This window comes from Paramisgurnus dabryanus, chromosome 17 (genome assembly GCF_030506205.2).
Source record: "Paramisgurnus dabryanus chromosome 17, PD_genome_1.1, whole genome shotgun sequence".
NCBI classification, from domain to species: Eukaryota; Metazoa; Chordata; class Actinopteri; order Cypriniformes; family Cobitidae; genus Paramisgurnus; species Paramisgurnus dabryanus.
Window position 1 is genome coordinate 13,985,691 of NC_133353.1, and position 27,583 is coordinate 14,013,273.

At 36.9% G+C, this 27,583-nt stretch overlaps 2 protein-coding genes and 2 long non-coding RNA genes across 8 annotated transcripts in view; 2 read left to right on the plus strand and 2 right to left on the minus strand.

Moving 5' to 3' along the window:
- On the minus strand, window positions 1-1,808 carry LOC135737397 (uncharacterized). The gene is made up of 3 exons (XR_010528465.1): window positions 1,651-1,808; window positions 1,059-1,205; window positions 1-793 (listed from the first exon to the last, which is right to left on the minus strand). It is a non-coding gene; the product is annotated as an uncharacterized lncRNA (long non-coding RNA).
- A 1,237-nt stretch (window positions 1,809-3,045) lies between these two features.
- On the plus strand, window positions 3,046-7,669 carry mdh1ab (malate dehydrogenase 1Ab, NAD (soluble)). The gene is made up of 9 exons (XM_065255198.1): window positions 3,046-3,174; window positions 3,802-3,900; window positions 4,081-4,177; window positions 4,496-4,671; window positions 5,160-5,282; window positions 5,494-5,670; window positions 6,308-6,421; window positions 6,668-6,757; window positions 6,949-7,669. The coding sequence occupies exons 1-9, from the start codon at window positions 3,172-3,174 to the stop codon at window positions 7,069-7,071; spliced, it is 1,002 nt and encodes a 333-aa protein (XP_065111270.1). The 5' UTR covers window positions 3,046-3,171; the 3' UTR covers window positions 7,072-7,669.
- Window positions 7,670-9,308: 1,639 nt separating this feature from the next.
- ugp2b (UDP-glucose pyrophosphorylase 2b) overlaps window positions 9,309-27,583 on the plus strand; it is a 33,277-nt gene continuing 15,002 nt past the window's right edge. Inside the window, exons 1-3 of one of the 3 annotated variants that reach the window (XM_065255197.2) lie at window positions 9,309-9,428; window positions 15,164-15,297; window positions 17,605-17,712. In XM_065255197.2, the coding sequence (XP_065111269.1) occupies window positions 15,199-15,297; window positions 17,605-17,712 (207 nt within the window). In that variant the 5' untranslated portion in view covers window positions 9,309-9,428; window positions 15,164-15,198. Of the gene's footprint in view, window positions 9,429-9,481; window positions 10,242-10,846; window positions 10,959-15,163; window positions 15,298-17,604; window positions 17,713-27,583 lie in introns of those variants that run through there. The other 2 variants (XM_065255196.2, XM_065255195.1) reach the window with 2 other exon arrangements.
- On the minus strand, window positions 19,812-22,667 carry LOC135737358 (uncharacterized). Of its 3 annotated transcripts, XR_010528443.2 has the most exons (9): window positions 22,073-22,667; window positions 21,293-21,408; window positions 21,093-21,191; window positions 20,879-20,991; window positions 20,666-20,777; window positions 20,501-20,578; window positions 20,278-20,390; window positions 20,080-20,176; window positions 19,812-19,999 (listed from the first exon to the last, which is right to left on the minus strand). It is a non-coding gene; the product is annotated as an uncharacterized lncRNA (long non-coding RNA). The 3 variants fall into 3 exon arrangements; XR_010528444.2 differs by lacking the exons at window positions 20,501-20,578; window positions 20,666-20,777 and having other exon boundaries at window positions 19,815-19,999; window positions 22,073-22,662; XR_010528445.2 differs by lacking the exons at window positions 20,501-20,578; window positions 20,666-20,777; window positions 20,879-20,991 and having other exon boundaries at window positions 19,817-19,999; window positions 22,073-22,656.

Consider the following 27,583-nt stretch of genomic DNA (forward strand, 5'->3'; position numbering starts at 1 on the left):
TTGAATCAGAATCTGCTTTATTGCCAAGTATGTTTTTGTCACATACAAGGAATTTCTCTTGGTGACATGTTACGGACATACATAGAATAACTAAGTAAAATTAAAGACAATAACACACTAGTCACATAAAAACAAAAATAATTTAAATAAGCAGTATGGTACAGTAAGTATATGTATAAATTTTCTCCTTTTTTACAATTGTGTGTAGTGATGCATGTATGGATGTTCAGATGCTGTTATTGTACAGATAGATAATAGGTGATATTTACAGTTTAGAATAGTATTTACAGATGTACAGTATGTGGTGATTATAAACAATATACAGTTACAGGTGTGGAAGTTATGGGTGCTTTTATTGTTTAGGTTTTAGCCTGAGGAACAAACGGTTGTTGTGTCTAGTATTCAGTGCTCTGTAGCACCAAAGGGCAAAAGTTCAAAGAAAGTGTTGCCTGGGTGTGTGGGGTTGACTGAGTAAAATCATGTCAAATATCAAAATCAATGTGAGGTTAATGAAAATAACACTTTGATGCTCAATATATCATAATTACATTTCAAGACTTATCCTGTTTTTTCACAGGCAAGGTCACATATAACTGACTGCAGTCAGGTCAGGTAAAGCTTTTGTCACAGTTTGATCTTAAATAGTTTAAGGTCAGTGCCACGCCACCACTGCTTTACTGATGCAGAATAGATGAACAATTCCTCCCTGGGACACCCTTCCTCCAACTCGACCAGGTGGACAGTCTGTAAATAAATCTCTACACCATGGAGAATGTGTTCCAGTTGACAACACCTATTTTAAGAAAGAAAAATAAATATTAAAAATTAACTTAAATGTATAGTCTAAATCTAGGGATACTTTATATGAATAAAAAAACACTGTTACTACAGTATAAGCATACATATCCATTTACATTTACACGTTTGGCAGATGCTTTTATCCAAAGTGACTTACAGTAACATGCTTTATTTAGTATGTGTGTTCCCTGATGATATTTGCTAGTAATGTAATGCTCTACCAATTGAGCTATGGGAAAATGTTTAAATTAATAACTCACTGTCAAGCCAGACAACATGAGCCTTTTCTCTGAAAGATGCTTCACTAACAACATGGTGAAAAAGCTGGCATGTCAGAGACAGTCTGAGGAAAGCCACATCTCCATCTTCTTTAATGAGCAAGGGCATCTTGCCAAATCCAGTCAAATCTACAAAAAAAAAAATCTCATTAAGTTGACCTTTTCAAATAAAAATGCAAAGGATTGTTAACATACAAGTACTAAGCCTCTTTTATTAAAAATACAATCCAGATGTATTAATTAAAGATTAAGTGATGGTTACAGTATGTGCACCTTGAAATTGCTGGGCAAATGTCCTTTTAAAAGACATTCATCTAGAACAATGCAATAGCAAAAAAAAAAAAACATTAGTTAGCCTAGCAAAATCAGGTTAGTTTTACATTAGACCTGCAGTCTGTCCACGGTTGGCATATATGCATATATATATGTTCTGAAGTAATGTTATAAGATTTAAATGAGAATCGCTGTGAACATATTAAGCCACCTTTATACCGCTTCGGACACCTAACACTAACGTTACACAAGACTATACATGTTGAAACAACAAACCAGTAAAAAAAGATTAATTACCTACCTTTATACAATCACTGTTGTTAAATAATCCATCGTTTTTCGGCAGATTCTTCTTGAAATACCAAAGCACGTGCGATTGTTCACCAATAACAACACACCACCGCGCATGCGCGTAACATTATATTCACGGCGCATGCGTGTTTGAACATCCACTACGTAATGGATTAATCCACCACGTCATCGCGCTGCAGGCTGCAGCGAGGGGTGTCTCGATCTGGACCGAAAATCCTTCTAAAATCTTTTGCACATAGCACCATTTATACACCCGAGCTATTCATCACAACCAATAAATACTCAATCAATAAACAATATAAGGTTTCTTATATTTGCAGTTTCCGAATGTATAAACCTTGCAAATATGTCGCAGAAGCTGTTTATGTATTTTGTTATTTTATGAGCATAAAATGATTTCATTTACACAATAAATGTACTTAATATTTCTAGTTCAAAGCTCTTACTAACGAAACGACTAGTAGGACTGAACACAACAGTTACCGCTGCCGGTATGTGATTTGTTGTAGTGGCGTATAGTTAGTGTAGTTTTTATGTAATTTAAATGAACCGCTTTACGACCAATTAAAACTACATTTCCCAGAAGACACTTAAACCACAGGTGCCGCTCACTGATCTATATAAATGACTGGATTGCGCATGACGTCACACTTGTGAAGCCACCGCGCCGCCATGTTGGTATACCCAAACGTTCTATTAAATCAATGGACGTTATCAGATTTTAATGATAAAACATCACTTTACTCGTCTTCGTTTTTATATGTGAAGTTACCCTGTACATTATTACAACACAAACGTTTAAAGCATGTAAATAGTTACTTACTGAAAGTTGTACATTTTGCGTTTTAAACAGTTATTATACATTCATCTTTATTACAGTATCAGATCAGCAGACAGACCGCAGCATATTTAGTATTAATGACAATAAACGTGCTCATTCTGAAATCTAAATAAATAATCATACTTTGTACCGTATGTGTATGCAATAATTTGCTAGTTTTGTAATAATGTTATCTAAACTTACAAGTTACCTAAACTTATTTAGAGAAATAACGCTGACCGTCACAGTGTAGCTGAATGTCAAACAAAACTTTATTTATACCCGTGTCATTAACAAATGCAACACACACTCACCTTAACGGTTTTTTTATAAATCCATTATCCTGCCCGATTAAAAGATAAACATTGCAAATAACACCAGAATTATCAAATAATTAACGTACACATTTCCTAAAAATTAACCTTGTGTAACTGATACGCTGTAAAGCGGGTAAATTTTGATCATGATTTTGAATGGAAGTCAATGACGCTCTCTGCCGGTTGGGTATACCAAGATGGCGGCTCGAACTCTGTGCTGGCGTCACCTCACGCAGTTACGTCAAGCGTTCTATGCGCAATCCAGTCATTTATATAGATCAGTGGTGCCGCTGCAACTTGCCTCGTGAAGGGTGACCTCCGAAGTGCGAGCAGAGGAGTTACTGTCATTCTGAACGACCGAACCAACTGGAAAATGGTAAGAAAAAATAATACTTTAATTTACATTCATAAATAAGGTTTGCATTTCATTTGTCAACACGGATCGTCGTGTTGTTGGAAAATGAGGCTATGAAGAAGAAATCAGAAGTTTGACTTTGAGACTTCAAAGGTAGTAGCCGGTAGACTAACATGCATAACAGTGACTTAATTACTGCACCTTATAATTTGCACAATCGCCTGTTTGAATGTAACAGTCGATCATTTGTAACTGCTTGTGAAATTTCTCTTATCATCATTTTTGCAATGTACTGTACTTGAACTTCAGTTTTGAAATGTAATAAGCTTCTAACCTTTGTACAAACAAACCAGTGTGCAAAGCAGTGTTCCTGTTTATACAGTAACGCATTTACAATCATTTGTAGCAATTTTTCAGTGGTTATTGATTTTACTGAATAAAGGAAAGTCATCTAGTTTATAAATATCCCACACACCATGCCAATCTGAGGTCTTGTAAAGTATGCCAGGACATTTCTATTTATGTTCTAACCTTGATTAACCTTATAAACTTCTTTGTCCTTTTTATCATTGGCCACAATGTTGGCTACATTTTCTCCTGCAGTGTATCCATTTAATTTATAACTGTTATAATCTTTCTCTTTCTCAGGCTGAGCCTATTAAAGTCCTGGTCACTGGTGCCGCAGGGCAGATAGCCTATTCTTTGCTGTTCGGCATTGCTAAGGGAGATGTCTTCGGCAAAGATCAGGTAGAACAGGATTTCTCCTAAACAATTTGCGTCACATCCTTTTCAGGACTAATTCCAGGAAAGGGCAACATTATGTGTCTTTACACCCATGGCTATTATGGAGTTGACAAGTGGAGATCATAAGTAAATTGTGAATTATGTCATGCACTATGCACAAATGTTTTTTTTTTCTTTATTTAGCCGCTTACTTTGGTTATGTTGGACATAACTCCCATGTTGCCTGTACTGGATGGTGTGGTTATGGAGCTGCAGGACTGTGCCCTCCCACTTTTGAAAGGTACACATTTACATTATGCATTTGGCAGATGTTTTTATCCAAAGCGACTTACAGTACACACTTAAAGCACATTTTTATTACATACATTTTATCAGTATGTGTGTGTTCCCTGGAGCTCAAACCCTCAACTTTTGTGCTGCAAACTCACTGCTCTGCCAATTGAGATAAAGCAGCACACCCTGATTGGTTGTCTGTGTGATTCCTGGCTGAAAGAATAGCTTACACAGACAAAACATTTTTCCAGCCTGACCTGAGTAAGAACCGACTTCTTACAATCACATACAGTATTATATCCCTGGCTTTACTTTTGTATTCCAGAGGTCATCTCAACTGATAAAGAGGAAGTTGCATTCAAAGATTTGGATGCTGCCATCCTGGTGGGCTCCATGCCAAGGAGAGATGGTATGGAGAGAAAGGACCTGCTAAAGGCCAATGTTGCCATTTTTAAGTCCCAGGGAGCAGCACTTGACAAGTATGCCAAAAAGACAGTTAAGGTGAATAATGGGCATTTTGTTTTAAGTGGATGGCTAAAATGTGTAATATATTATTTTAGATTATTAAAATATATTATTATTAATATATTCATTTTTGGGTGAACTATCCCTTTAAGCCTTGTGTGATATTTCTAGTTCTTGGGAATATTTTGGACACGGTAAAGGCTATAAGCTTTATTCTGTCCAGTTTATTATTATAATTATGTGAGCTAATGACATGGCATGATTCCTTTTCTGTTTTGGCAAGAGTATCTGTGTCCTAATTCAGAGCTTGGCTAGTTGACAAATTCTGTAACTTTTCAAGGGCTAATTTTAAAACATGACTATATCAGCAAAGAACTGGTATGAAATGCTATAAGAAATTATGGGGAATTTTAATAGTCTTGACATTTTGTCTGGTGTAATCACCACTTTTAAAGAGTTTCCAAAGTTTCAACTAAAGCCATTAACATGTAATATTTTATGTTTTCCTATATTGTTCTTCGCAGGTTCTTGTTGTTGGTAACCCAGCTAACACCAACTGCCTGATTGCAGCTAAATCTGCTCCCTCCATCCCCAAAGAGAATTTCTCCTGTCTAACACGCCTAGACCACAACAGGGCTTGTTCTCAGGTAAGAACATCACAGTGCTGGATGGTGAATTTTATTAAAGTAATTTATTAATAGTAATTTGTTATTTAGTTTTACAACAGCATGGCATCACTTGTATAAATTGTGAATTGATTCCACAACAGTTCTTGCACTAAGATCATAACTCGTATGCACGAGAAAACAATCAAAGTATTAAGTTAATTTTAGTTGTACTCCACAATATGTCCTCCAGGTGGCAATGCGCTGTGGCATTACAGCAAACTGTGTGAAGAATGTGATCATCTGGGGAAATCACTCCTCCACACAGTACCCTGATGTCCACCACTGTAAGGTGAATGTGCAGGGAAAGGACGTGGCTGCCTTTGATGCAGTGAAGGACGATGCCTGGCTAAAGGGAGATTTTATTTCTGTAAGTGCTGTCTATGTTCACATCCTCTGCCTGTGGAGCTCACTGTTGGCCTACTTAATGTGTCGTGCTAGTTATGTGCAAGCAGAAATGTGTTTATGTTAATCAGCACTTATGTTCATGCAATATGTTTTTTTAATTTTACAGATAATACAAATGTTTGTCTATGTGAAACATCCATTGAAAATACATCATACAATTAAGATGTTAATTAAGAATTAAGCTTTCATCTGGTAAAATCTAGGTATACAAAAATGGTTGGTTTCATCTTTTTACTTACATAAATACATTTTGCAATTGCATAAATGTTAATACTAGTTAAATTGCCATGATTATAAATGTTGAGATTTCCATTTCTTTTAAAGGGATAGTTCATCCAAAAAATAATCATCTGAGATCATTTACTTACCCTCATGTTGTTACAGACCTGTATACATTTCTTTTGTTCAGCTGAACCACACAGGAATATATTTTTGAACAGTGTTTGTAACCAACCTGTTTTTGAGCACCATTGACCATAGTAGTATTTTTTCCTACTATGGACGTCAATTGTGCTTCTGTTTCCTGCTTTATTCCTCTACAAATACGTCTGTTAAAGTTTGTAATTTTTTAATTATCTCTCTCTATATGTGTTTCTTAGACAGTGCAGCAGCGTGGCGCTGCCGTCATTAAGGCAAGGAAGCTTTCCAGTGCCATGTCAGCAGCCAAGGCCATCTGTGACCACATGAGAGACATTTGGACAGGCACTCCTGAGGTCTGATTTGTAGGGGTCTTTTATGACTGGTCGTAAACTAACTTGAGATCAGTGTTCCTTCTCTGTCCTTTTTAACATTGGCATTGGCATCAACACAGTACAGGATAATTTTCTGCTGTTACACCATGTACTTGTCCAGTGTTGTACTAAAAAAAAAAAAGCTTATTAATGTCATAAATCAGTACACTACTGAAATTAATACTACACACAATCATCAGATTTTTAAAATTGATACTTGTTTTATAGGGTACCTTCATCTCTATGGGTGTCTACTCCAATGGAAACTCTTATGGAATACCCGAGGACCTCATTTACTCATTCCCTGTTACAATCAAGGTTTGATGAGAAATCTATCCTTGATTTATAATTGCTGCCCCATGGCTCTATTAACTTACAATTGTGAGATGATCACAAATTATATTTAACAACAATGGTAACATGAGATGTATGTGCTGGTTTTTATGCATAAGATGCTGACTGTGAACCATAAAATATTGTGGTTTGAACATTTGTCTGCTCATCTTCAGGATAAAGCCTGGAAGTTTGCTGATGGACTGGCCATCAATGACTTCTCAAGAGCCAAGATGGATGCAACAGCAGCTGAATTAGTAGAAGAAAGAGACACTGCTGTCTCTTTCCTGGGTGTGTGATTAGAACCCCAACCATCTACATCGTACGTAGATGCCCAGAATACTCCAAAAGCACGTCTTTAAACACTCCCGAAGATCTGTTTTTTTTCTTCCTTAAAGCTCTTTCAAAAATTCTAATACTGTGGTATCTGTACCTTAAATAGTACTGTATTTAATTCTTAGCCAGAGTGCCAGATCAACTAAATCCAGAATAGTAGCTAAAAATTCAGAAATGGATTTTAGTTCCCACTATGTAGTAGGCCTTTGGTTGCTTTCCTTCCTGTTTTTGGTCCTTTATCTCACTACAGCTCTTAGGAAGGACAAAAAATAATATCGTTCTAGTATCAGTATTTAGAGTACATCATCTAATTCAAACTGGAGCTGCATTAAGGAGTACTAAAGTCTGGAGAGAACACCATATATAAGAATTAGGTTCATCTGTGTCATTATTTAGCCCTTACACGGAAATCTCAACTGTTACGTGTCTGACAGGAGTTTGTTGGAAATTATGGAGAAATGTTACTGTTAAAACAATGCAAACAAGTTAAATGGAAGTGCAATTACTGTTACAAATATGTACATGTAGAATACAACAATAAAACCTGGACATTAAAATTCATTTTTGCACTGCTTTATAGATGCTTAATAAGATGTTGTGTTTTGTTAAAATATTTTACACATACTGCAGGTTTCTATGACTATGTAAACTAGTAAATAAACGTTTTTCGCCTCTAGATATAAGTTCCATTGAAATACTGAAGATTGTATACGTTCAGCAACTGAGTAATGCTGAATTAGACATCTGGAGATTTTGCCTTTTTTTTATTAGAAGTTATTTATGAAAGTACTGGTTTGGGTTCTCTGCCCTCTAACACACAGCATAATAATTTTCATCTCAAGCCTAAAAATGACTTATTACTCATTGACAATTGGCTTTGAATTAGTCTTTTAGATTGGGAATTTTTGCTACAATCTTTGCAAAACATTTAAAAACTTTCTAAGCTTTGTAAAATATAGGCATATTTCAGACTAAATTTTATTTATTAGACTATTCAGAGTTAGTAGATGATAGTTAAATGTTTTTATATTTAAAACCTTCGAAAAAAATTTATTTGAAAACCTGTTCATTAAAACGGTTAAAACTCCATGGGGTGGTTTCCTGGACAGAGATTAGCTTGAGCCAGGACTTGTGTGCATTTTGAGGCAAAACATAGGGCACTGATGTATTTTAAAATATGTCAGTGCAAGTTGTTTTCAGTTTTGATAACAGTATCTTAGGACTACTCTAACCATACCAACCCATGTTTGTTAAAACCAGTTAGATTTCCTAATTATATAATAGTTATATTTACTTATATTTTATGGAAGGTTTGGACTCTTCTTAACAAAATTCTATTGGTAAATAAGGTCAAAATGATTTCTTGTGAATTGCACTTTCTGTAATTAATATTTAATTATTTTAGTTATTTCTTGAATATGAATTCAGAGTTCTTTTGGTCTGTTGCTCTTTTCACATTTGTATCCTGAAAGTTTCAAGGGCATTGCATTGATGTAATGAGATTAGGCTAGTTTGAGATGCTTGGCTTCGCCTGAAATACGAATGAAATACGGCTGCAGTGAGGGGAGGAGTGAAAAAAAAACCCGACACAGAACCGACAAGCGGATGACATTACAGTACCGCGAGGGCGATTCGAAATCAGACTCCTGCGTATGATTTCTCAAATAGCTCTCGCGGCATTTTGATGTCATCCGCAGGTCAGTTCTTACGGCGCCGTATGAAGTCGAACAAGTTGTAAAACGCGCTCCTATTGGTTGCGTGAGGCTGACGTACTACCGACTGCTTTGGAAATCAGTTGCGCAGACCGGTTATGACATCGAAGTACCGCGAGAGCGATTCAAAAGAACATTTGTGCACCCCTCTCACGGTAATGTGATGTCATTCTCCTAACGGTTGCGCAGTGCCGCATGAAGCCGAACATGCCCACCTCTTGCGGCAGTGGTAATGTCTTAACACCAAAATAAAAAAATATATCTTTTACTTTAAGTTCAAATTTCAAGAAATAACTTCTCTACTATTGTATTTTGTAATGTAAACATGAAATCCACCTAATACATTATTGTATTCTAAAATAAGGCATGATATAAAACGTATACATACATAACGCAACAAAGATGTTTCATATTTAATTTGACTAGCTAAGCAATATTTTAATCTTTAGATATTTAGACCGATGTTTGAGATGTGTATCGAAGCACGTCCACTTCCGTAGTTTGGTCCGCTTTTGCTGAGGGAAGAACGTTGGTTGGTCGGAGGAAAGCGCGTCGCTGTTCCGGGTCCACCTTCAGCTGCGCACCGCAAGCATCTTCTAACCTTCACAGTAAGATACTTCGATTTTACTTTCACAATCACTTTACAGTGTTAATTCTCGAACGCATTGCAGTCACTTTCATTGGTGCGCTCTAAGCAAGCCTCAGTTACGATTTCAACAATTATGTTTTTCGTTTCTCCGAGAAAACGTCAAGCTTCTGCGTCAAGACCGTGTACTGTAACTGACGAAAATAAATATAGTTTGTAATGAATGACGCTATCAGTAGTGCAGTTATGCGCAATGTCCTTTCATTGTAGACCACTGTAGCTCATTTTGAGAAACGAAATTAATAGAAACGTTTTTTCATCCTCATCCATAATGCTACAAGCCTGAAACCATAGAAATGAATGCACGACAGAATAGTTTCGGATCGAGGAAGTAGGACTCGACCATTGCGTGACGTGTTATGACGGACCAAAATGGGATGAGCACAAATAAAATTCCTACGAGACAGAAAGACTTCAGTACTTCAAGTTTACGATACACACCTCTTTTTGATCGAGTAAAGGTCGACTGGAGGTTCGTTTATAAGCTCTGTATGTTTGTGGGAGGAGAGAAAGAGAGATAGCGATGGTTAATTTAAAAGCCCTCTTGAACAGTAGGAGAGAATCGATCAGCTGACCTTTCTTCACGTAACAATTACTATTACAACAACTGCCAGAAAGCTTCACATTCCGACGGTTGTTTATATATGCTGCTATTTTCATCCATGACTGCTAACTTGGTTAGAAAAACACGGGTTTATTGTTTTTATAATATTTAACCGCGTAACATTTATTTGACTCAAGAAGAAAGAGAGAAAAATGTCGCTTTTCGTTGAAGGTAAGAATTTTCTTAAGTTCTACTGACTTACTGTTATAAACGTATATTTGTAACACTGATCAACTTAATAAAATGTAAGTATATAATATCTATTCATTATATTGAGATGAATTTTAAAGCTACGTGTCAAGCTGCTGTCATTTTAGTTTTGAGAGTTGAATGAACCCCCATTTCAATCAGAAGACTGAAATAGAACTTTAGGTTAATTTCTTGGTAGTTGTCATAACTGTGGTTATCTCAACTCTGACAGCAGTTCATTGAGATGGATGGTGTCTGTAATGTAACAAGCTTTATATTAAACAAGATTGATTGATTGTCCTTTTTACTGTATGTGTTTGACTATGTCTCGAATGTAAGTACAATGAAAACTATTCACTCTTTTGGATGTAAATGCTGTATGTACCCTATGTAATGCTGTTGAGGGAACAATTGTAAGCGATTTTCTTCACAATGTTAAAATGTAGTCATATTAAAGTGATAGTTAGGCTAAAAATGAAAACTACCCTATGATTTACCCAACCATTATGCCATCTGAATGACATGATATGTCCATTCTTTTCATAAGAACACATATTTAGATATTTTTGAAAGTGTCCTAGCTCTTCCGATCTTTACAGTGGATGAATATAGAGTCCAGCTCCTTCAAGTCCATGTGCATCCTTCCTTCGCAAAAAGAATTCCCACAGTTCCAGGGGAATAAAAACATGAACAGAAACAGTAAGAAAAATATCCATATTGAAAACAAACAAAAGTAACTAGCTTCTGGTAACACTCGAAGAAATGATGTGTTCATTTTTTACACACTGTGTGTTATCCTATTTAACACAATGTGTGTTATTTTATGTTCAAATAAATAAAAGGGTAAAATACTAACACAGAGATGTGTGTATTAGTAAAGGACAATACATTAAACTTGCTGTCCTTAAGTAGACACAGCATGCGTTGTTTTAACACATTAGTTTGAAGACTGCACAATCTTAGACTCCTCTGCATTCAGCAAAGATTATCAGCGTAGTGTACACAGTTTCATAGTGACGTATGAGTTTGCATGACAGTAAATAAAACAGCTGCATAGAACAGTTGAAATGTGGTCAAGCAAGACTAAATTTACTCTTGCACAATATACAGTACATGTGTGACGTCGTAAGATTCATCTGGCCAACACTCTCTGATGTTAAAATACTGGCTTGTAGGTCCTGCTCAGAGGTGTGCCGACAAGTTTAGTAAATCTTTTTGTAAATAAACGTAAGCTTTGTTTAATTTAATTTGGTTAAATCTCTCAATTGCACATATTCTTTAAACAATGAAGGAGTGTGTTTGTTCTTAGAACAGGAAAAATGGAATCACATCTTGACCCTATTTGAGTTCATGGGCAACTCAAGTTACACAAGCCTCTACCACTTTCCTTCTGTTTATGAATATTTTTGCAAATAGACAACTTTAACAAGAGCATTTTAAAACTTGTTGGGTAATGTGTCATGGTTTGTTTAATTTATGGTTCTATTAATCTGTGTTTATTTAATTTAACACTCTGTGTGTGTACATTGTGTTGATTTAGATCATTCAAATTATTCTAAATCATTTCTGGGCATTAATAAATTACCCATTAATCTAAAGGATTTCAGCATAGTAGATTGTCAGTTTCACAGCAAATTAACCCTAAACCCACTGGATGATGTGTCTGTTACACTTAGCAAATGCTCTTGATAAGATATCTGTGTTTTAATGGCCCCTGGGAAGGGGTCATGCCTCTCTTTATAGAACGTTATTGAAGCGGTGGTATAATAACATCAATACCAGCTGCCAGTTTGGCTGTCATATGCATATCACTATCATTAAGATTTTTCAAGACAAAAGTACAAAACAAGTAAAAAAGCACATTTACTGTGGTCCACTTTTATTAGCCTAGTTCTATGATAGTAAAGAGATTTAAACCAGGAAATAACTCAAACGCAAATGGAAATTATAAATTGTGCAAAATAAATTTTTTCAATTTGGCACTACCAATGTAGCCACACGTAGCCACACTCTAGATTTCAGCTCTGCAAACCTTTGTCGTTCTCTTATGTATTTTTGAGATTTACAGTTTTCTACATAAATTTATCTTACAGAGTGTAAATAACATTCTGTGAAAAATTGCCTATTTTGACTGAGTAAGACCATGTCAAAGATTCAAATGAATGTGAAACGAATGAGTGAGTGAAAGTGAACTTTAAAGCTCCCATATCACACCCTGTTTCTGCATATCTAATGTTTATCTGGAGTACCTATAGATTAGTACTACATCCTTCATATCTCAAAAGAGTCTTTAGTTTAATCAGATTGTAAAAGACAGATCAGCTATAGCGATTCTTTCCTGTAACGTACGAAAAAATTCGTAAGGAGGAGTCACGAGCTATGGGAGGACCGAGTCAAGAGTCACGCAACACTGTATACAAAACTGAATAATTTATGATTCACTACATGTTCGTGTCATTTATTATATGCACTTACACCTCAATTTCCAACATAACACAGAAGTCATACTTACCGCATGCAACTCATGACCCGGTTAGGACATTTCAACCAAATTCAGCATTAACCTAGCCTGGCAAACACCAGACCAGAGAATGAGAAGTGGTCTGGGAACCCTATGTTCATTTTTCCGTATTTGAGGTGTGGTTTACGAATCGAGAGCCGTTTATTGGGCGTTACGAATGTATATCCACTGCGTCTGTATGTAGCTTATAGCCAATCATTTCAATTATACCAGATGGCATATGTAGACCAACATAAATTCAAACATCAACAAGTGTTATCAGGTACGTGTGCGCACAGCTGAAAGCTATGCAACTAAACTATAGCTGTATATATTGATATTGAAAAGCAACACAACTTAGTTGTACTGTGACATCCACAGTACAGGCATAATGACAATATGATATTAAAGGGGAGGTTTAATGCTATTTCATGCATTCTGACTTATTAACACAGTTTAAGAGTTTTAGTCCTCATGCTAAAGATAAGCAAAGTGTCAAAAAAGCAGTTGACTTGTAACAGAGTATTTCTGAGCCAAACCCACGCCTCCTTTTTCCTACAAGTTTCGGAAAGTTTTTTTCAAATGGGGGTATCCGTTACGACTGATTGACCCTATATTCCTTTTATGGGCCTTTGCCCCCAGAAAAGCACGCCTGCCCTGCACGTCAAATGAGAGCGAGAACGCGCATTAGCATTGCTATATCGAGGAGAAGTCACGGCTATCACTGCACAGCACGCAACAACTTTGGTTTAGCAAGATAGTTAGACAAAATAAGTGTGTTTTTGGATGTAAGGAGGAGAAAACCTTATTTAGCTTTCCCTGTCTTAAGACAACAGTCGATGCAGTTCGTTTTTTCTCGGACAGCAACGTAATTGCGAATGAGTTTGTTTGTTCCCTGGCTGCATTTTGGAGAGGACTGCTTTAAAATACAAGGCTCAGTTTGACGCTGGATTTTCCATGTTTTTACAACTATTGGAGCAGTCAAAACTTTAAAAGACCCCGTTTAAGAGTCACAACCACAGGCGTAAGTAAATCAGAATCTCACGTGTTTTGTTTGCAATCGCGCATACGTGTATGTAAACAACACGAACAACAGAACTTTGTAGTGCATTTACAACATTTACACCTTTTAAAACCGGCAAATGCAGTTAAAAACTGGATTATGTTGCTTTTTATTAAAATAGCGAATAAACAAGCAAGGATTAATTACCTGATAGAGACTTCCCAGCGTAAATACATTTGCGTGCAAGGCAGCATGGGGAAAACCAAACACACACGCAAAACTTAGCTGCTACCCCATTTAAAAAAACGATATCCCTTGTTTCCATAATGCTGGCTTACTTCTCCTTACATCCAAAAACACACTTCTTTCATGCCATTGTTGAGTCTTGATATAAAACAAAGCTGTCGCATGAAGTGATGCCTGTGATCTCTAGCAGCTTGGTTCTCGCTCTCCCCCTGATTGATGTGTGGGCGTGCTTTTTCGGAGGAAGTGCCCATAAAAAGAAATAATACATATGGATTATCCCTGATACGTCAGCTGGACCTGTATTTGAAAAAACTTTCCGAAACTTGTACGAAGCCTGGCGAAGGGCAGTCAGCACAGAAATACTCTGTAATACGTCTAACTGCTTTTTTGACACTTTTCCTATGTTTAGCATGAAGAAACTACCTTCTCTTAAACTGTGTTAATAAGTCAGAATAAATGAATGAAATGCCGTTGACCCCCCCCCCCCCCTTAATGGTCTTAATCTCATAATTAGATTATGAGAATATAGACCCTTTTACAGTTTGTATACACAATTATGACGTGGCAGAGTATGCGCGCGTGCATTTTGGCAACGGAAGTATGAAGAATCAGCAGTGAAGCAACACAGACAGAGAAAGTTATTTTAAAAAGTTGACCTATCAACCTTTTCAACACAGCTTACCACATCCGTGTACTATAGTGGAGTGGATAGCAGACGTTAGCAGATGGCAAGTATAAAGTGGCCAGATACATATACGTATATTATATTATATTAGTGCGACCATACGCAACAACCAGACATTTTGATGCTGGGAAACCGTTTAATAAACTTTCTCAGTTGCTAACAAGTTAGAACCAATGTGGATTAACACCACTTATGTTGCCAAAATGCACGTGCAGGCTATTTGATCACATAGGCTGTAAAAGGCTCTATAGCCTGGAATTCACAGACAGTGACATTTGATCCAACTAAACTCATTTTTTACGTTTAAAAAAATGTCTGATGGCTTTATAAAAGGTTTTATTTAGTTGCAATTTATATATATTCGTCTTTACAATTGTTTTTAAGTGGCTTGTTTCTTTTAAGAAAATGCAGAGATTAAATGGAAGTTATTGTAAGTATAATAACATAACAATATTTGGTTTTGATTGCAGGTCTGAGTAAAGAGTTACTGAGCGGCCCCGTTGAAATGGCCCAGTTTCAGGAAGTGATGCGGCAGCAGCTGGAGAGCTCGATGCATGTTGAGCTGGAAAAACTCTTAAGTACAGCCAAAGGCAGAGACGCAGAGGTGAGATTCAGTGAGCACTTTCTGCTTTATGGTGCCTGAAACCAAGACACTTAAACACAAACATTCTTGGACATGTTAAACCTTCTATTCGATTAATCTTGTTTAATGTAAGAACGATTTATCTGGGTGAGATCAAGAACCGGTTGATCACGTTTGGTTCATTGTCACTGACATTTGAATGGAACTGCTCTCCTTTCTATTTTAAAATTATGAGAAATCTAATTTACAATTTTATCTTTACACTCTCAGTGGATGTTGAAAAAAGATTTAATTCAAAGTTGTTGAGCTGACGTTTAATTATCATCACCATGAGATCTATAATCCACCTCATTTCCCTTCATTTTTTAGATATGGTCCTTGGGGATAAATAATGTTACCCAGAGCGGAGTTGTCAGTTTGCTAACAAATAAACTAATATATAAATAGGCATAATAACTAAAATATTTAAAATATGAAATAAGCATACAGTGATTGTCAAAACTTTAAAACCGTTTTACTCTGTTGCACCAACCACTCTCAGGTCTCGTACACACTGCAAACTTTCGGGAGTGACAACCGCATTTAAATGCGGGTGTGAATTCCCTAAATGTTCGTTTCATGTCAGTACGGAACCAGACTCACACCCGAAAATGTGATAATTGACACAGAAATAACCATAGCAACGTTTTGCCGTCTCCCGTGCTTATCACTCACAGCTTTGACCAAAATAATTTAACAGCATTGTATTTTGCAACAAACCTCCATCTTGGCGTTGTGTATTGTACGCTTTTGTGAGGCTGCTTCACAGCGCGCGGTCTTGCAGTGTTGCCAGGTCCTTGTCCTTGTTGCCAGGGACCTCAGAGATGCATTTCTTATTTATTTTTTGAATTGCATCACTGGTTAAGCATACCATTGCAAAAATGCCAAACTCACTGTTTAATTTGGCTAGATTATCAAGGAACCATTTTACTTTCTTTTTCTTCCTTTCACTTTGCTTTAATGAAAATAGATGTAAGATTTTTTATGGGCAACAGGTAATGTCCGGGATATGCTAGACTCCAGGGTTTCCACAGTTCCATATGGTAATAATCAGGCTTTGCAGTCACCACAGTGACACATAATAACCACTTCTGTCATCCTGAGACCCCTCCCTCTCCAGTACATTTGAACACCCATAATGGAGTGCTGCAGGTATGACGTATTTTTGAATGCCAACCCGAAAATTAGCGGGCACAGATTCTCTCGCCAAAAACCCATTTAAAATGTATTTACATTTATTTTTTCCATAGACTTTTGGATTATCGCAAAAATAAGCTCTGTGTTTAACAACAGTTTATGACACTTACAGGTTTTGTCCAACAAGATTATCTTTACAGATGAACACAACTTTTTGAAATGTAGAAGTCTAAATGCATTTACTAGAAATGTTTTCAGTTCCCTCTGTGTTCAATGTTGTGATTGTAGCTATGGGTGTGCCGGTTTCGGAATTGGTGATGGCGGTTATGATGTGAGTCAAATGTGACGGTTCGTAACATAACCGTCCTTGGGGGTTGGGGGGGGGCGTTTTGCTCGTTTAAATGTTCGTGGATTAACGAGAAAGTGTCATTTTACCATTAAATCATTAATGCGAGTCCAAGTGTGTTTAAAACAGTAATGCCTGGCAATTTTACAGAAAGCAATGAAATATTTAAAAAACACACTGTTGCCAGAAGACTGCGCTGCCATTCTCTGCCCAGCATAAATTAATCCTCTCTCTATCATCTATTTTAATCATCTTCAGAGAAACATGTCTATATCTGTCATTACATGGATCAGAATGTGGATTTAAAAGCGTCTTGAAGAGGTTTTGCCCATAAATGCATGTAAAGTAAAGTAATGTGAACTTTAGATTTTTATACTGTTATTAAACTGCACAATATGCTCTGCAAACGCAGCCGGTATGTGACGGAGAAACATTTCAAATAATCCTCTTATAACAAATAGAACGCAATTTCTGTAATTTCATAATAAGTGGCAGTGAATCCACTGAGGGTCTCGCTATGCAGCAGCAGGGCTCTCTTGTGAGGTCTCTCGGGGGGAGGGCAAGGAGCTGCTTTACCAAATAAAAAAGTTTTCTGAACCAATTTCCGGTCTCTGGCTGGTCGATCTCTAGTTATTTTCTACCAAAGGCTTTTACTGATGCATATATTCCGTAAAAAAAAAATCTAGCAGTTGACTTTAAAATGTGTGTTTATTTCTCTAAAAAAGGAAACAGTGAGGTCAAAACATTTTATTAGAAATAATTAATTCATTATGAATGATTCATTTTCTAAATGCTCTCCTCTCCAGGTGTCCAAGAAGGACTTTGATGGCTTCATGAAGATATTTCATCGATTTTTACAGGTGAAGGGTCCTTCAGTTGAGTGGCCAAAAATCAACAGGCCCCCAGAGGACTCGGTAAGATATGGAGGAGATTTTTATCATAGACAAACCAATTTTTTTTACACTTCTACATTAGTTTATTGTGACCATAGACCAATAAACTGAATAAACAATTCAGAGTCAATTCAAGTCTATCTTTTCGCCATTAAAGCAGAGAGACAGATGGGGTGGCATTCATAAGAGCCTCATGTGTGGGCATTATCATCACATCAGGATCTCAGAATTGGCCAGCTGTGATTAGAAACCACCCACATTTCAACATGATTTTAGTTTTTAATTAGTACTATACTAAATTTGTGGTTGCTGGGTACGACAGGATTATTGAAGATAGGCCTTGTGTGTTAAGGGAGAGTGAAAAAGAGATTATGAGCAAAGCTTATTTTGATATTGATTTGTGTCTGCAGGCAAGGAAGAGTAACCATGAACAAAAGTCTCTCTTAATTTGATGTGTGTGTGTGTGTGTGTGTGTGTGTGTGTGTGTGTGTGTGTGTGTGTACCTGGTAATTATCACGTTGTGGGGACCAATTGTCCCCACAAAGATAGGAATACCAGTGTTTTTGTGACCTTGTGGGGACATTTTGATGTCCCCATGAGGAAACAAGCTTATAAATCAAACAAGATGATGTTTATTGAAAATCTAAGGTACAAGGAAGGTTTTTGTGATGGTTGGGGTTAGGGAATGGGGCAGGTAAGGGGAATAGAATATACAGTTTGTATGGTATAAAATGCATTACGTCTATGGAATGTCCCCAGAAAACATGGAAACCTGTGTGTGTGTGTGTGTGTGTGCGTGCGTGCGTGCGTGCGTGCGTGTGTGTGTTTTAGTGACCAAAGTTGGAAGTAGAAAATACAGGAAATGTGTACAGAAAATTTATTGTGTTTAAAAGAGACTAAAGTTCTGAAGTCATAAGATTAGAATTAAGAATTCAGGTTAGATTTATTAGAGCCAGGTTCCTGCTATTAGTCAAGTGTAACGTAGGGTTGCCGCGGTGACAGAATTTTTCCAACGGTTAATCGGTGGGTCACAAACCCGGTGATACCGGTTTCACCGGGTGGGAGGGGCTTATAAATGCACATGCAGAAGTGCACATTTTACTTTCACTTTTGAATTACGCAACTGTTTAAATGCAGTGCTTGCGTACGCTGCGTTAAATCGCTTATGAATTTGCGTGCAATGCGAGTGCAACAGCTGGTATAATTAAGTGCTTGAGTCAATGAGTACGTTTACATGCACAGAATAAGCGGATAACTATCAAAAATCTGCTTATTACAGAAAACTGTTTTCATGCGTTTACATGCAAATCAATAAGCCTGCTATGCAGACAAATGCGTTTACATGGGACTTGAAGACTTATCAGTTTTCTCGCAGGCAGTGACGTCACCACCTATAGTACACAATAGTCGTTCAAAAAGTCAACGGCATATCTGTCTTAAGCTGTACTGTTCACTCTCAGAAAAGAAAGGACATAATTGTACCTTTAGGGGTACAATGGCTTGTCACTGGGGCTGTACCCTCAAGGGTACAGTTTTTGTACCCTTGGCAGAGGGTACAAATTTGTACCCTTGTGATTTGTACCTTAAGAGACCAGTTTTGTACCTCTGGTGACAATTTTGTACCTTTATTTAACAGTACAAATATGGACCCTTCAAAAAGGGTACAAAATTGGCTTTGACAGGGTACACTCATTGATTATGGTTTTAAAACTTATACATATATCTCAATCTAAGTACTGTAAACTTTAAATTATAAGTGCATATGACTCAATATATTTGTGTTGGTGTAGCCAATCGTTTAGCGTAAAGGTACATTTTAAACATTAGTATAAAAAAAATGATAACAGAAAAGATAAAATACACAGTTTATTGAACAATCATTTATTTAAAAAAAGGTTTAGATATAAAAGAGAAGTGTGCTGTTCAGTCCAAATTCACGACATTAAAAACTAATATTACATTTACACTTTACTTATGAAATATATCAAGTATTCCTTTATGACTTTAACACACTGTCCAAACAGGAATATTTAAAAACAAAATCAGTGTGCTGTTCCTTAAACCAAACGACATTTAAACATTTTTAACAGGGCCACATCTGTCCTTTGCCAAGCAGTGAGAAACACACAAATATAAATTTTTTCCCTGATAAAACTGGTGTACTCACAGCATAATGAGTAAATGAACAGGTCCATATGGAGTAACATTTCTTTAGTTTTTCTTGTGTTAATGACGGGTGGTAGAGGATAGTCAGTCAGCCTCCTTAATGGTAAAGATCGAAAACTGCTCTGGGCACGTTCATACTTATCTGTGAGAAAACACAAAAATATGAATACTTTTTCCACTTACAGAACTGTGGTATACTCACAACATAAATAAATGTGGTACCTTTAAAGTTTTTGCGTGTGAATGATAGTTGGTCGAGAACAGTCAGCCACCCTCAATGGTTAAGATCCAAACTTGCGCGGGAAACGTTTGTGCTAAACTGTGAGAAAACACAAATAAATATGAATAAATTTTCCACTTACATAACTGTGGTGTACTCACACAACATAATAAATACATTAATAAATGTGGTAACGTTACCTTTAAAAGGTTTCTGTGTAGATTACTGTTTGGTGGGGAGTAGACAGTCTGTCAGTCAATCTCCCCCCTGACTGAGAGAGATTCAAACTTGCGCTGGAAACGTTTGCACTAAACTGTGAGAAAACACACATAAATATTAATTAATTTTTCACTTAACAGAACTGTGGTGTACTCAAACAACATAATAAATGAATGAATGAATGAATGAACGTGGTAATGTTACCTTTAAAAGGTCTTGAATGACTGTTTGGTTGAGAGCAGACAGACAGACATACAGACAGTCAGTTAACGTTAGTCCTTACTGAGAGAGAAACACATAAATATGAATTATTTTTCACTTACAGAACTGTGGTGTACTCAAACAACATAATAAATATGGTAACGTTACCTTGTCACCTCTGTGTAACTGACTGTTTGGTGGCGAGTAGACAGTCAGTCAGTCAGTCAATCTCCCCCCTGACTGAGAGATTCAAACTTGCGCAGGAAACGTTTGCGCTAAACTGTGAGAAAACAAACATAAATATGCATTAATTTTCCACTTACAGAACTGTGGTGTACTCAAACAACATAATAAATAAATTAATAAATGTGGTAACGTTACCTGTAAAAGGTTTCAGGGTAAATTACTGTTTGGGTGGCAAGTAGACCGTCTGTCAGTCAATCTCCCCCTGACTGAGAGAGATTCAAACTTCAACGGGAAACATTTGTGCTAAACTGTGAGTAAACACACATAAATATAAATTAATTTTCCACTTACAGAACTGTGGTGTACTCAAACAACATAATAAATAAATTAATAAATGTGGTAACGTTACCTGTAAAAGGTTTTATGGTAAGACTGTTTGGTGTCCTGTAACGTTATACAGTCTGTCAGTTAATCTCCCCCTGACTGACTGAGAGAGATTCAAACTAAACTGTGAGAAAACACACATAAATATGAATTATTTCTCCACTTACAGAACTGTGGTGTACTCAAACAACATAATAAATACATTAATAAGTTTGGTAACGTTACCTTAAAAAGGTTTCTGTATAACTGACTGTTTGGTGGCGTGTAGACAGTCAGTCAGTTAATCTCCCCCTGACTGACTGAGAGAGATTCAAACTTGCGCGGGAAACGTTTGCCCTAAACTGTGAGAAAACACACATAAATATGAATACTTTTTCCACTTACAGAACTGTGGTGTACTTAATGCACATTAACCTGCTCATAAAAATGAGTCTGAGGCAATAGTGCTGTGTCAATAGACCCTTTTACTGTTTGTACACAATGATGACGTGGCAGCGTATGCGCGCGCATTTAGGCAACGGAAGTATCGTAAGAATCAGCAGTGAAGCAACACAAACAGTAAGTTATTTTAAAAAAGTTGACTTTATCAACATTTTCAACACAGCTACCAGATCCGTGTACTATAGTGGAGTGGAAAGAAGACGTTAGCAGATGGCCAAAAATAAAGTTGCCAGATACATATATACGTATATTAGTATATTATATTTGAGCAACCAAACGCAACAACAAGACATTTTGATGCTGGGAAACCGTTTTAATAAACTTTCTGAGTTGCTACCACGTTAGAACCAATGGGGAATAACACTTCTTCCGTTGCCCAAATGCGCGCGCAGGCTATTTGATCACGTGAGCTGTAAAAGGGTCTATATCGCGTTGACTCATCGTAAACAACTTTACACAAATAACCGAAACCGAATCAGTATTAAAATGAAGAGCCACGACAAACAACACATTTTTAAAGTTTAAAAATGTTTTAAAGATGATGAATGAGTTTCCAGAGCTTACCTGTTAATGTTCTTTATGTGTCTGTCGTCCTCCTGAGCTGCTCTGTGAAACTGACTCTGACCGTGAGATGTGGGGGGATGGGCGCGTGTCAAAATAAAAGCGCGGGTTTTTTTTCGGTGTGTGTGAGGGATTCAGTTATTCAGTATTTATTCAGTTTAAATAATGGTTAATCAATTGCAGTTTTTGAGTTCATATCACAGTTTTTATTAAGTGAAATTAACTTTTTTTTCATTAAAATTTTAAATTAAAATTTAAAATTAAACACACTGTCAATGAACAGAAGAAAACTAATACTACTTCAATACCCATGTGTCCAACTAAAGGAAACAAAAATTGACACAATAGTTATTTACGTTACTGACCAGATTTACAGCAGTTGTCTAGAACAACAAATAAAAAAAAATGGCAAGAGGCTGTCTCTTAACATTGTACCTTATCCTTTAAAAGAAATGGTACAAATATGTACCTTTTAATGCTTGGGAACAAATATGTACCTTTTTGACCCTCAAAAAGGTACATACATGTACCTTGAGGTCCAATAATGAGCCCTATGGGGTACTTTTGTGTTGATTGTACCTTGGGGGACAAAAATGGACCCCTACTGTACCCCTATTTCTGACAGTGTTGTATCTCTTCTTGTGTGTGCAGAACCTGTAAATGTAACATGAGCTACTATTTTAACAGTTTCTCTGCCAACTGCTTTTGTCGAGCGGAGACTTTTATGCGTTACTTTGCACTTACTTCCGCGTGTGACGTTTATCTTTCATACTCGGAGACATGCGCACATGGAAAAAACCGTGAGAAAGCCGGTTAAGGTGTTTACATGCCACGCGAAATCAGCTTAATGAGCAAAAAACTACCTGTGCCGATCGGTTTTTGCTTACGCCGTTTATGAGCTTTCCCCGATTAAAGAAAACAGTTTTACGCGTTTACATAACCCCACGTGTTATCAGTTTATTATGCATAATCGGCGTAAGACGCACTCAATGTGCGCAGGTAATTCTCACAGAACCTGCCAGTCCCAAGCAGAGCAACCGGCTACTTCTCCATAAAGCGCTGCTTGAATGATGGGTTTATTTTTTTTCTTGATGAAAAACACAACAACAAAACAATCTCGCTTATATTAAACATCATATATGTATATTATAACAAAAAACGAGTAAGCATGCGGCTTCTGCCATCGTCTGGTCGGTCAGCACATCTCGCACACTGACAGAAATAAATGAAACCTGACACCGGCTGCTCTGTGACGTGCCGAGCGTTCAGCTCCACTGAATTCAGGCAACAGACACATTCAGTTGTTAGTGTGTATGCTCTCTAACGAAACTAAATGATTTAATTACACGAAAATATCAAAACGACGGTGAAAGATGGTGTCGCGGTGGGCAAGTGATCTAACCGGTGAGAGGCTGAAGCACCAGTAATCACCGCTTCACCAACTATCGCTGCAAGCCTAGTGTAAGGGAGGTAAAACTAAGGCTGCGTTTCAGGCAGGCTTTTGAGCCCGTAAATCGCGACAAAACCATGACTCACGACTCTAAAGGGGTTAGCACACCGGCCACGCAGCTCAGCATCGCACCATGTCGAGTCGCGTCTCAACTCGGAGTTATCGTTAACCGGAAGTGCAAATTAAATAGCGCAATCTTTGGCAGATAGCGTCTACTTCACAATGCAAAATATACGTTAGCAGACAATGTTAATCATTAATGATTTGGGACAAATATGATATTATTTGATGGTAAAATATGTGAGTGGGTCTCTGTGGCGCGACAGGGATTTAAGCAACTTCCTGAGTTGCTACCTGTCAGAGCCGGTGTGCGTATACTCATAGAAAGCAATGTGTTCTAGGTTTTTTAGAACGGCGCTGGGCGGCGCTGAGCTGCGCGTCCTGTGTGTGACCCCCTTTAGACGTTCACAGCACTGTATTTTCCTATAGGGTCAGGAAAAGGATGAGTTGCTTGTAGTTTGCTAGAGTTTGTACTTTTTAGACATAACTGAAATGATAGCTACTGTATGACAAATTAGTATCTGACTAATTGAATACAAATAAAAATGCTAAAAGGAGAAAGAGGAATGGGTTGAAACACATCAAAGAAACACAGAATATTCTACATAATATTTAATAAAATCTCTTTGGGTTGTGTGGCTGTTAAGGTTTGACAAAATGCTATTGACTTCCACTGAAAGAGAGCTCAGCCATGTTGAGATATTTCTGTTTCTGATGTGTGATTAAGGTGTCAAGTTCTGGGGGAAGGCCAATATTCCTTGAACAAAATCTTACATCCTGCATTATGTCAGAGTGAGGTTTGAAGAGTAAAGTTGACATTAATAGGCTCTTGTATGTCTACTGCGTGCCTTCTATATAAACAAAATGTTGACCGAAGGAAAGGCCCTTTTGTTGTTTTAATAGAGAGTGAATGTCAGTGTACAATTACAATGCGTCGCCTGCAACAATAAAATTATGTGAATGGAATCACAAATATTGATACATGTTTAAAACTGATTTCTTGTGGACTTATTTGTTCCTCCTCGCTCATATATAAACCAAATTAATAGGGGTGTGAACACTTACTTCACAAGACGAGACAAGATTGGGTTCACTAGAACGAGACAAGATAAGATTTTTACACTTTTTAAGAAATCCTCAATGAAAAAAATATAAAACTCACATTATTTTGAAATGTTTAAACTAATCTAGGACTGTCACTAACAATTATTTTGAGTACACCTAAGTAGAAAAGTAGACCCTAGTGACCAATAACCTTTAAAATAACATAATAATGACGATGCAATAATAATTGGTTCAAATAAAGTATCAAAACCAACACATTACATTAAAGAGCACCATTTATCCGATTCACGATTTTACATTTAGTTTGGTGTGCAAGTGTGTATTAGTTAATGTTAACGATATGCAAAAGGTACAAAACCCAAAGTAAACGATGACGCAAGTTATTGTATCCAACGTAAATCTCAGTGGGCGTTTTTTGAACGTAAATCTGCATCCTTCAGTTGTCACATATGCAACCTGCATACATCCTCTACCTTGGTTTATTTCAGTTAACTCAGCATTATATTCGCAAGTCATAAGCATATTACAACAATTTACGATTAACTAAATATAATAGTAAACTTTTTTTAATTGTTAATATTCTAAGACAATCTTAATGACGTATGCCGTCTACAAATGTCACCTCCGAAGGATCCAGCCTTTTGTTTGAGAAACGGCCAGCATTTTACTTCAACAAGAAATCTTGTGAAATAATTAATCTCACAAGACATTTTTAATCTCGCACGGGATCTCGTCACACCCCTAAAAATTAGGTTTTTTGTTGTGTTGGGTTTAGAGTTAGGTTTAATGGATAGAAAATTACAGCCTGATATGAAAACAGTAGTCTTATGAGATGTCTAATGAAATGAAAAAAACAAACTGCAGTGTGTGTTGTGTATTTGTGTGTCTTTGAAAACTTTACACAGTGACCCATGTTCATTCATTCAAAAAAGTCTGTCACTGTGAATATTACAGCATAATCTGGTGTTAGCAGAGAATTAGCACATAATTGTCTGGTGTGTTCACTTTAAAGATAAGTAGTAGTTATTTGATTTGACTGTGAGTTGTGTAAAAAATCATCAAGTCATTGTAGTTCTTTTACCCAGAACCTTTACCCTGGTTATATGTCAAGATCATCATGACCATATAAACTAAACTTTCTAATGACTAAATGACTCAACTTTCTCACCCACCCAAATAAATTTTAACAGCCTGTAATTGCATGTGTCTAAATGCAGTAGTTTAGCTTTGTATTGTCAGTTCTGCCTTTAGTGTGCTAACATTGTATTCCCAAATGCAGGAAATATCCTGCAAATACTGTCATATGTTTTGCATGTACACTGCATGGCCAGATAAATTATATTTTTCGGTGGTTTCAGCTATACACCAATATTATCTCATACCTTATATTTGTTAATAAATTTGTTTTTGTTAATCTGGAAAAGTTCAAGTACAGATAAGGTTGGGATGACCTCCGGTTAATAGAGCTAATAGACTGAAGATAACCCTAATACACTATATGGGTGGAGGTATGCACATGCAGATAACTCTTACTAAAGTACCGGATTGGCTTGGCTTCTTACCTCCATTAACATTTAATCTGAATTCTATTTAGTTATTGTGTGCTATAATTGTGTGCTTCCAACCTTATGTACCAGGTCCTTTCAAGGAAATTATAACTTTAAGTAGAGAGTAAAAGCAAAGGGAGAACCAATCCTTTATTAATAGTAATGTCCTTTGAAATGTAAGTGCATACCAGTGTGGCGTTAAGGAGGTGCCTACATATTTTTGCCAAAGGTTGTCCTTTTTAGTTTAATTATTCAAGTTCAAGTTCTCAACTGTGCATTGCTCTCAATTGTGTGAATTTACCTTAATAAATATTCTGGTTTTAAATTACACTGATTTAACACAGATTCATGTTTTTGAATATGTGGGAGGACATTAGCAAAAGCCTGGCTTTTTGACAGATTTACCGTAATTCAATTCTGGTACAGTGATAATGTAGAAGCTTTAAAGTGCCCATGTTATGAAAAAAATCCATCCATGCTGTTTTGAGTGCGATACAGATTTCTGAATGTCCTCTGCCTTGAGTCTCAGATTGCACCGTTTCAAAATCAGCTCTGTTGTGACGTAACTAGCCTTTCGTCACATTCCGTTTGAATTTTCCCGCCCACCACCCCACTCGCAGGTCTCCACCCACCAGGTAGCTAGAGGGCAGTCACTTCGCTGATATCCTCTATACTGTTATCATGGCTCACGGAAATAACAGCGCTATTTGGATAGCGTGGTTTCTCCTGCAAAGCCAGTGACCAGCTACCGTACTTTTCGAAAGTTAAAATAAATATTTAACTGCTTTGTTTTACAATTCTACATGAACTTAGTAAAAGTGTTTTGCCAAACTAACCAAGATCGGGCCTTACCGACCTGGCTTTTCCGACGAGGCTAACGTACCCCCAAGTCTCTTATCACCTTCCCAAGATACGGCATACCTCCCGCTAGCTTCTAGCAATTAGCATGCTGTCCACAAGCAGTATACATCCCCCGCTGGATCTTAATTTCTGTAATTTGCGGAAATAATGCGTAATGCGAGTGTATTGTTGAGACTGCTACATCACAATTTACTCTGGAATCATTATGTGTCATGAGTTTCTTCTCATGGAGTGTACTTATTAGTGATACTTTTCTGCTTGATTTGTCTGTTGGCAATACATAAACCGTTAATAATAATAAATAAAATAATAATACAGTCTACATCAGTGGTTCTTAACGTTATTCCTGGAGGCCCACTGCCCTGCACATTTTGTATGTCTCCCTTATTTAACACACCTGATTCAAATCATCAGCTCATTAGAAGAGATCTCAATGAACTGAACTGAGTCTGCCAGATAAAAGAGACATACAAAACATGCAGGGCAGTGGGCCTCCAGGAATAACGTTAAGAACCACTGGTCTACATGACG